At 40.6% G+C, this 10755-nt stretch overlaps 2 protein-coding genes across 2 annotated transcripts; one reads left to right on the forward strand and one right to left on the reverse strand.

Annotated features, from left to right (window-relative positions):
- The first annotated feature begins 355 nt into the window (after positions 1 to 355).
- LOC146980407 (immunoglobulin lambda-1 light chain-like) lies at positions 356 to 2479 on the forward strand. The gene is made up of 3 exons (XM_085788796.1): positions 356 to 560; positions 1839 to 2147; positions 2234 to 2479. Exons 1-3 carry the CDS (start codon positions 488 to 490, stop codon positions 2380 to 2382), a joined length of 531 nt encoding a protein of 176 aa, XP_085644922.1. The 5' UTR covers positions 356 to 487; the 3' UTR covers positions 2383 to 2479.
- A 5407-nt stretch (positions 2480 to 7886) lies between these two features.
- LOC146980408 (uncharacterized) lies at positions 7887 to 10369 on the reverse strand. The gene is made up of 2 exons (XM_085788666.1): positions 10022 to 10369; positions 7887 to 8047 (listed from the first exon to the last, which is right to left on the reverse strand). The coding sequence occupies exons 1-2, from the start codon at positions 10224 to 10226 to the stop codon at positions 7887 to 7889; spliced, it is 366 nt and encodes a 121-aa protein (XP_085644792.1). The 5' UTR covers positions 10227 to 10369.
- Positions 10370 to 10755: the final 386 nt, after the last annotated feature.

Genomic DNA, 10755 nt, shown 5'->3' on the forward strand with positions numbered 1-10755 from the left:
GCGCACAAACACACACACCAGAAACGCGCCTACCGCCTCAGCTCCTTCCATCCTTCTCCGTTGTTGTTATGATTTTTGTGCATGTGCTTGTGACCTGCCTGGGTGACGTCACGGTCGAAACGCACAGCGGCGATCGAAACTCATGACGTCGCCGCGGGGTCCGACTCTGCAGTGGAAACACGACCACTGAGAGGCCGAGTGAGAGGACGGTTCCTGTAGTTCCTACCCCCTCCCTTTACCAGGAACTCCTGCAGTGGAAACACGGCTAGTGAAGTTCTTATAGTTCTTCCTGAGGGGAACATGAAGGTCTCTGGACCAATTCAAATGTGAATATACGTATGTTGACGCCAAAAAAGAAAGGGAGGAAGAGACAGTTGTGTTGATGTGAACGTTAGAGAAACACATGATGGAGCTGAAACCTGATCCTGGTTCATAATGTGGACTGGTTCACCTCAGCTGACACATTCAGCAGCAGACTGGTTTTTGTATGAGTCTCTCTCACTGTGGAGGAGGTGGTAGCGACTACATCTTTGGCTCTGGAACTAAACTATACGTAATAGGTAAGAATCTTTTTTTTATTTTTATTTCCCTTCAGTTGTTTTGTTGAAGAAGTTAAAATGTCTTGAAAGTCAGTTTGTGCACCTTCAGACTAGTTTGTTCAGAGTTGCAATGCAGCCATTCTACAATGACACAGTTCAATTATGAGTTAAAAGATGTTTAAATCTCTGAACGGCAGAAGGAATCTTTTTCTTTCTGCAGCAGCCAAAACGTTTGAGTTTTAAAAAAAAGTCTGAGTCTGGATTCTCATCAGCTGCTGCTTCATCAACCATCACACAGCTTTTCTTTTCTCTCTCCTCCTCAAATCAGTTAACTTCTTCATGAAGGATTTTACTGCTCAGTTGACTTTAGCAAGGAACAGTAAATATAATTGTATAATTTTAAAACTGTTTATTAAATATAAAAACACTTCATTTTGGTAAATAGATAGTTATAAAATCATATAGGAGACAGTTTTGAAGCAAGTTAACAGTAGATTCATGAAATAATGTTGGTAATAATATAAAGAGAAATATTATTAGTTAGTTTAGTTTTCATTGTACACATTTAGTGGGTTGGGTTGGTAGAATTGTTCCAATATTTTATGCGACTGTGACTCTTTTTTAAATTTAAACATCAATTTAGTTTATTAGTGTATTAATCTAAAATTGAGAGAGGTTAAATATTTAAAATCATGCGACTATAAATTTACTATAAATTTAGCTGATACAAAACTAAATTTATTATCAAGAAATAAAATATTTGTAAATGGCCACGCACAGAAATCATACCTAAATGTGGTCTGATGTTAGAAAATATGCTCACCAATTTCTGATTTAATATTGTCATAACATATTATCATCATCAATATTTTGTGTTGTGTTTTACATATTAGCAATAACATCTGGTGATCTTATTTATTATGTTGTTAATACTGAATAGATTTTAGTAACTTTGTATTTTTCTTAATAGTAAACACGTGTTTTTCATTTAAAATATAATGAATATATTCATTATGTAATATTGTGAAGACATGATCTCAGCTATAAAGGTGAAATATGTACATAAATAATTTAAATAGTGTTTTTCCATGTTTGACTTTGTTGAATCTGATAAACATCATCTGTAACCATGACATACAGCACAGTGAATGTGTGTGCAGGTGAATCCAGTACAGGTGGTGGTCTCTGTGCTGTATTGATGAGTAGCTGAGTGATCAGAGTCCATGTAGTGTCCAGGACCAGGTGCTGGAAGCTGCTGTTGACTGTGTGAATGTGTCTGTGCTGCTTCTCAAACTTCAGATGAGCAGGTGGTGAAGCCGGTGGTGAGCGTGTACCCAGCAGCTCCCAGCAGCCACCTGGGGGGGAGGAGCTCCCTGCTGTGTGTGGCCTCAGACATGTCTCCTCCTCTGGTCCAGTTCTCCTGGAAAAGACAGAAGGAGGACGGTCCTCTGGAGGAGCTGCCTCCTGCTGAGGGAGAGCAGCTGGAGCTAACACAGTCAGGCCGCTCCGTCTCCATCTTGCTGATCCGTCAACCAGAGAAGAGCTCCTATAAATACCGCTGCTACGTCAAACATGAGGGGAACACAGTGGAGGCCCAAACACAACAAGGTGATGGAGGCTTGGTGATTCAGCTTCATGTGGACACGGTCACAGAGAACACTGACTGGTTTCTCTTGAATCCTTTTCTGTTGCAGCGGTTTTCCTGGATCCTCTCCGGGCTCAGTGCAGGGTGAAGCTGCTCTGTCTGCTCTACACGGTGCTGATAGTGAAGAGTCTGCTCTACTGCTGTGGACTCTCTCTGCTCAGGATCTTCAGAAACACCTTCAGCAAACATGCTGAGTGAGATTCCTGTCTGAAGATGAGCTGTGTGTAATTCCTCTGAGACAAGATGAATTAGCAGATCTAAATCAGATATTAACCTCGGCACCTACCGTCTGTCAACGTCTTCATAATAAACTAATGTGTTCTTTGCTGTGATGTATTTTCTTTAACTTTTCTGAGAACAAAGTTCTTTTCTCTCATTTTAATCAGTTACAGGAGTTGTACATTTATTTTTCTGCTGCTTGTGTAATGTAATTCATGTTTATATATCCAATAAAACAGTGAAAAATCAACTGGACTTGCATAATTCCCCTTTTACACATTTTTAAAGTCAAAAAACTTTGAAAAAAAGCACGCTACTGTAATTCACTGTGAAGAATGTGGTTGAACATTTTGAGCAGATGTACACATAATTCTAGTACTTCTTCAAAACTCAAAGCAATGGGTCGGGTCCGGGCTAATTTAGGCAAATTCTGAACAACAAACAGGAGAATAGGAAGAAAAGCCAGTTGACTTTAAAGTGTTCACATCAGTTGAGCCTTGAACCCACAACTTCTGGAACCAAAGACCATAGTCTATCACACTGAACTAATTGGCAAGTGCACAGTGGCTTTACAAATTGTGTAAGCCATTCACTGTTGTTGAGATGTCTCTTCTCAAGTAGACTCAGGCAGCAGTTGTCAAAGCATTTCAAAAATTGTCAAAATGTCAGAAATTCTGTTAACTAAACAAAAATCTGATAATACATAAATTGCATCTAGACAGCATGGGAATGTTGGTGATTTGTTTTTAATGATAAGTGTTTTGCTTCACAAAAGAAAATTTGATGTTTAAAAATGCCACTCTTACATTGGCTGTAGTTGTTCCCATGAGAGCAGAATTCAGAATGTTGTCTGTGGCAAGTTTGGTGACAATTGAGCAAAATTTGTGGGAGGTGATAGGTTTAATAAGTTTTACAGTTTTTGAAAAAAAAAAAAATCGTGATGGACTTCATAATTTGTGCAAAAAGGTTTCACCAGTATCTGGGCTACATGTTGGTGAAAGTTTCAAAACTGTAGCACGTACCGTTGACTTTGTTTTTTCAAAGTTTTTAAATTTAAATGCTTTTTGGAAGGTGTTTTGAACAACGCAACCACCACCACCATATTATTATTAGGGCCACGGGCCATCGCACCGGGCACTGGTCCCAACAGCTATGAAATAGCTGCAGTGACCAGTGCCTGCAGCACTGGTGACATTTTGACACTGTTATTGTGTGGATTTTTTCTTATTAGTGTGACACTAATGTTATTCGGTTCGCCCATTTTGTTTCTTTAAATTTACTTGTTCCGCTCTTTTTCTGCGTTTAACTCCTCCTTCATACTTTGTGCTATTTCAACAATTCATACATCAAAACATGCAGCTTTTTCAGGAGAGTGTTGCTATATCTTTTCTCTTTCATACTATTTATACTTTTTTTTAAAATATTTAACTTTTTCTGCAATTTTTCTCCCATAGGAATGCATTGAAAACTCTTCAAATCTTCTTACTTCTTTGAACCTCTAAAACTTCAGCATACTTTCTCCCACAGACCCTATTTGACTTTTAAACTGTAGACAAACTTTTAATCTATTCCCGTATAACTCATCTTATTGATATCTTCAACAGTTCCAGATATTTGTCAGTTTTAAAATCATTACATTTTTTGACAAAATCCAACTTTATGATGGTTGTGTATTGCGTCTAACGAGCTGAACTTAGAGTGTGTGACATCATCGTTAGAGTGAAAGAGAGTGAAAAAACATTCTGGATTTTTTTCTGGATAAACTGTCAGCACGGCCACAAATTAAACTCTAGACAAATGATTTCCTCACCATTTGTAGCCACACTTGTCTTGTCTCATATGATGTGCTCAAAACAGCAGACAGACTTACAGAAATGTATTACGGAGCCTCTTTGTGCAGCTAGATCCGCTCCAGTGGCTCATTGACTTCAAAACAAAAGTTGGAGCTGTTTTTCTGAGAAAAACAGAAATGACCCCTTTTTCTAACTTGCAACTGTGAGAAAAGTGTTTGCCTTACAAACATTTAATGCACATTGGCACGCCCAGGAAGGACTTCTTGCCCAGGAAATCTTGACCACATTCTGATAAGAGGTACGGTTCCCTTTTTCTGGGCTGTTGGTCGGAAGCTGCACCGAGCTCAAATCTCTCTGCTCCTGCTCTGTGTGGTGCTTATCTATTTTACTTTCTAAGTCCAATGCACATGTACGAACACACACACACACACACACACACACACACACACACACACACACACACACACACACAGGTAACCTAATGTGGTTACAGCTCCTCCATATCAGTGCTTATAGAAAGATGATCATGTGGTCTGATTAGCTCTGTCTTGACCTTAAGATCGTGGGTTTGATTCCCATGTTGACAGATATGTCAAAACCGGCCGTAGCTTCCGTGGCTTTCCCAGAGGAAATTTTCTAGTTATTACTGTTATTATTATTGTTCAACATTGGAGCGACAAGTAGAAACTAAACCATGTCTGCAAATTCATTAGGTTGCCACTGTCCTGACTGCTGTACATCAAGAAAATGTACAGAAAAGTTTTTGACTGAAGAAACAAGAACAGAGATGTCAGGCTATAAAACATTAAAGGTGTTGTGCTGTGTTGTGGGTTAACTGACATGTTCATGGGTCTCTGGGCTCAGTGGAACAAAAGTGTCACCAACAGACAAACTACAAACGGTGTGTGATTGTGGAGGGTGGGGGGCATGAGTGTGAATGTAGAGCAGCAGATATGAATCTGTTGTCAGTGGTTATTAAAACTCATAAAAAAAACTGCTGACAGTGAATCGACACTTCCTCCCCTGCAGCACTCAGGCTGTGTGGTTTCAGCTCTGCAGCCTCCACACCCTGAGCTGTGGCTTCACTCTGATGAACACCACGACAGCTACAACCATCCACTCTGTTCAAGACTCAGGAAGCATCTGTGTAACGTTACAGAAACATCACTAACTGTAAATCATCTCAGTACACTTCAGGGGTGATTGCTACGAGGGAAGCTCTGCTTGCCCTCAAGTCAAATAATAAATGGTCAAATATAAACTGTTGTGTTGACATTTCATTGACTAAAAATGTGTTAGAACATGAGTTGGTTCAGAATCATCTTCTTATCACTGTTTAGTGCACAGTCTCAGTGCATTAAACCTGTTGAAGCTCAGTTTCCATGGCCTTAAATGAGCAAGCGTATAGAAACTAGAAACTTGGATAAACACTGCAATTTTGTCAGCATCTCTGTGTGTGAATGGAGCAGTGGGTGGGGCCGACACTGGGCTTCTGCATGATGATTGGAGGACTGTCAAGTTCAAGGGTAATTGAGAGACAAACTGCAGCTAATTTCTTGGAATTTGCTTGGTGATATAGATCATTTCTATTGTACATATCATACACTGTGAATAAAAGACTATTATAGCAATTTCTTTTTTTGGTTTAACATAATTCTCACATTTCCTTGTTGGAGTGTGACATAGTTTAGTTAGTTTGTTCATAGACTTGGGGGTAGTCTGTACGATGTAGGCCGAAAATGAGCTTCACATTCCTGTTAAAGCGTAATGATAGAGACATAACCAAACGTAGGCCTACTGTGTGAAGCAGTGTTTGTGTTGGCTGTTTTAGATCAAGTCTATTAAGATGTATCCTAATTAAGCTGCAAGGTCATATTTACATCTTTTTCCACATGCTTACAACCATAGTGAAAATATTTGTATATTTGTAACAATCAGGTTGTTAATACAGAGACACTGTGACTTAATGTTGAAAATGTGACAACGAATGAAATTGACAAACCCACAACATGCATGAACAACCTAAAAACAGAGAATTAAATAAACAGTAAGATAAGTTTCATCCTCCTTTAATGTACTCATGTCAAATAAAAATTGAAATGAAATAAAGACAAAAATACTTGAATATTATATTTGATTAGTAAAAATGCAAACATACAGTATATGTTACGTAATACATATTGTTACCTAACCTGTGAATCAAAACATACATTTGATTTTCTTTGAAAAACGATTATGCAAAAAGGGGGCTGCCGCTTCACCCGGCTGGCTCTCTGCCAAGGTGCTGGAGGTATCAAAAGAAAATTTTTAATATTTACAAAGCAGGGAACCATACAGAAGCATATTTCATTCAATAAAAATACTTTTCTGTTTTTTGGAGTAATTAATTATTTTCTGCTTTTCAAGGTGATTTATTTCTCCTTTTTTTTCTAAATAATATTTCTCCTGACTAAACATGATTTCAAAATCCTATGAGAAGCTCTCACCTGCAAGTGAAGTTTAACTGCTGCAGTCAAGCTCCTATAATATATAAAATATTATAAATTATACATAGGCTATCTACAAAATTGTATGTCTATGGTCATCACAGCCTCCACTCTGAAAGATACAGTCAAGCTAGCCCTGGCATTGTTTTGTGGTACATTTATTTACTACAGTAAGAGCGTGTAAGGAGTGATTTCAAAATAAAGGTGACCTTCCAAAACTAATTAAATAGTATAATTTGCAAGTTGATGTAGATTTTCAAAGGAAAAGTCCACAATTTTATCTCATTTTCACTTTGTTCCCTGTAAATTCAGACTGATATTGAAAGAAGAATATGTTATTACAGAACACCACTTCAGAGTGTCAAAATATCAGAGCAGGATTAATATTTAAAGGAAACTATTTGTTTGCTGTATATTTAAATGAATGAGGAACTAAGCAGGATTTCTCCCGTGGCTATGCTACATTTTTACCTTAATTAAAAAGCTCCGGAGTAATTGTGATCGTTAACTACATGATTTGTGACTTGTTACGAGTGACAACGGAGACTCTCTGCCTTCCAACCTTGCAACATCAGTGTAGTTACTCGGTCGCCGCCCCGGTGTCCCAGCTCTCGTCTCTGCACACCGCAACACAAACGCGCTCCAGAACCCGTAATCTTTTGTTCATGACGGTTAAGACTACACAAACACACACACTGTAACATTGTATATGTTATGTAACGTTATCCACCTACATTTATTGAATTTTCGCCATTTTTGTTGTAAACAAATGCACATGGGCGAGAGGAGCGTAACCGAAACAGCAGAAAAGCGAGCGGACTTGCACAGTTCTCCTTTGAAACGTAAACCCACCACTTTTCTAAAATAATAAATGTGACAAATAATGTAATATAAAAAAGAAACAGCTTTTCTTTTAAGTGAATGCAATATGCTTCTGGCAATATAACTAAATGTTATACTATCACAAGAATCACTATGAAAATGGCTAATAAAACACACAATCAAAGAGACAGTTAGACGTTAGACAATGATAAAAAAAAAAGTTGTAACATAATAAAGTGTAAATGTGTGTACATTTTTATGTTTGCACACTGACTTAATTTGAACAGTGAATAAAAGATTTATGTGATTTAAATTTCCAATCTGTGATCAAAGAGAAAAATGAGAGTAAGTGATGAGATGATGGAGAGAAAGACGAAACAAGTCAGTCTGCTTGTGTTGAGCTGGGGGACGGCTCCGTGTTTCTGAGGCACCTCAGCAGAGAGAGTCCACAGCAGTAGAGCAGACTCTTCACTATCAGCACCGTGTAGAGCAGACAGAGCAGCTTCACCCTGCACTGAGGCTGGAGAGGATCCAGGGGAACCACTGCAACAGAAAAGGATTCAAGAGAAACCAGTCAGTGTTCTCTGTGACAGAGTGTCCACATGAAGCTGGACAACACAGTTTCCAAGCCTCCATCACCTTCTTCTCAACTATTCAAATCACTCCACCATAACATGGACCAAATGTTAAAAGACACAGGTGGTTATCAATTCACTGATTTTCTGAGGACTCCAGAACAAGTTAAATGTGACCTTTGACCTTAAAGCAGAAGTAAGTGATATATTTGTGTTAATATAAGTCTTAAATAGTTGTATCTTCCGACAGCAATCACTTACATAGAGTGTTTGGACCGAAACACGGGTCTGTCAGTCACTCTGCTCTGCTCTGAGCCCAGGAGAAAACATTTATCGTATCCTACAGTTTTTATCCAATGAGGAGAGAGAACGGCATGCAGGGCTGTGTGTGCAGCCAAGGAACGCCGTGAATGTGGTGACGTAGGGACGAGGACTGTTATGGTGCGTTCAAGGAAACTCGTAACTCGTGTTTTTCCGACCTGTGAAGTGGTACCAGTTCGATCTGGTACGAGTTCACGGGTCAGAAGTTACGAGTGGCCGTTATAGTGACTTTCACAGGTAAAACAGGTCGGAGAAACACGAGTGGGTTGCCCGAAACGCTACAAAGTCGTAAGTTGTGACTTGAAGCTATAATTTACGGTTTCAAAAGCCTGCCTGGAACGCAGCATTAGCGAAAACGACCGGACCACTTACTTCTGCTTTAATGATAAAGCTCTATCCTATCTGAAAGAACTAATCATTCCTTACTGTCCTACCAGAGCACTCCGCTCCCAGAACGCAGGTCTGTTAGTGACTCCCAGTATCTCTAAAAACAGACTGGGAGGTAGAGCCTTCAGTTACCGGGCTCCTTTACTGTGGAACCAGCTCTCCCCATGGGTCAAAGAGGCAGACACTCTAACTACATTTAAGTCTAGACTTAAGACAGAGCTTTTAGTTAGGGCTGGTTCAGGTAGCTCTGAACCATTTTATAGCTACGCTGCTATAGACTTAGACTGCTGGGGGACACATCTGGTTACATGGAGCCCCCTCCTCTCCTCTCCTCTCCTCTCCTCTCCTCTCCTCTCCTCTCCTCTCCTCTCCTCTCCTCTCCTCTCCTCTCCCCTCCCCTCCTCTCCTCTCCTCTCCTCTCCTCTCCTCTCCTCTCCTCTTCTCTCCGCACATTTTGAACTGTCATTACCATTTTCTGCTGCACTTTGTAGTTTGGCCTTGGTGTCTCGCACTCTCTCTGCGTTTCCACAGATCCACCGGAGCTCCATCTCTCTCCACCACCCCCTCCCCCCACACCCCACCCCACCTTCCCCTGCTGTTAAACCGGCCTGCCCTTCCTTCCCATGAACCAGTCTGCCATCCAGTCCTCCCGTTAAGCTGGCCTGCTCTCCCTGTCTCCCTTGCCTACCAGGAGCTTCCTCCTTCAGCTCTTCTTAACATTTCCATGTTTCTCACATTCTCTGTTGTAAACTGTTTTCTTGTCTGTAACAACATCTATTGCACGTCGTCTGCCCGTCCTCTGTTGCTCACCCTGAGGTTTCTCCGATTTTTCCCTGTTAAAAGGGTTTTCCATGGAGAGGATGTTGTTATGATGCCATGTAAAGCCCTTTGAGACAAACTGTTTGTAAAAACGGTGCTATACAAATAAAATAGCCTTGCTTTGCCTTGTTAGACACTGACAGGATCAGGGAGTGTGTGTTGGAATGTGGCATGATGAGCAGAGAGTGAACAGACTGATATTGGGCCCTAACTGCAGCACAACATTGGAGCTGTCATTGTAGAGAGGCAGCAGGTGATCTTACAGTCAGCTTGGTGCGGAGGTACCACTGTCTCCGGCTGTCTCCCTGGAGGACAGGGGGCTGCTGGAGCTCCAACCTCTGAAACAGAGAAGGAGTCAAATGTCAGTGCTGTGCTGTTCTGTCCACATGAAGCTGAATCACCAAGCCTCCATCACCTTGTGTTTGGGCCTCCACCGTGCCCCCCTCGTGTTTGACGTGGCAGTGGTACGAGCTCTTCTCTGGTTGGTGGATCAGCAAGATGGAGACGGAGCGTCCTGACTCTGTGTGCTCCAGCCGCTCTCCCTCAGCAGGAGGCAGCTCCTCCGGAGTACCCTTCCCGTTTTGTCTTTTCCAGGAGAACTGGACCAGAGGAGGAGACATGTCTGAGGCCACACACAGCAGGGAGCTCCTCCCCCCCAGGTGGCTGCTGGGAGCTGCTGGGTACACGCTCACCACCGGCTTCACCACCTGATCATCTGAAGTTTGAGAAACAGCACAGACACATTCACACAGTCAACAGCAGCTTCCAGCACCTGGTCCTGGACACTACATGGACTCTGATCACTCAGCTACTCATCAATAGGAGACCACCACATGTACTGGATTCACCTGCACACACATTCACTGTGCTATATGGTCATAGTTATAATGGTATTATACTTAAAAATGCAATATATTTTAATGAAATATGTAATTACAAAAAAACAAAAATTTAAGTTTTTAATCATGATTAAACACATTATGGTCCACAGGTTATTCAAGATTAATAGCAAATAATGTCTTTTTTTAACTGCTTTAAATGTGCTGGAAGAGGGATTTATTTTTTAAAGTGTTTAATAATCTTCTCAACATGGGAGTGGACAAATATGTTTGGTTTATGTAAATGTATGTTTATTATTATTGCAATAAT

Source organism: Trachurus japonicus, chromosome 10 (assembly GCF_045865225.1).
Source record: "Trachurus japonicus isolate A0001 chromosome 10, Traja_1.0".
NCBI lineage: Eukaryota > Metazoa > Chordata > Actinopteri > Carangiformes > Carangidae > Trachurus > Trachurus japonicus.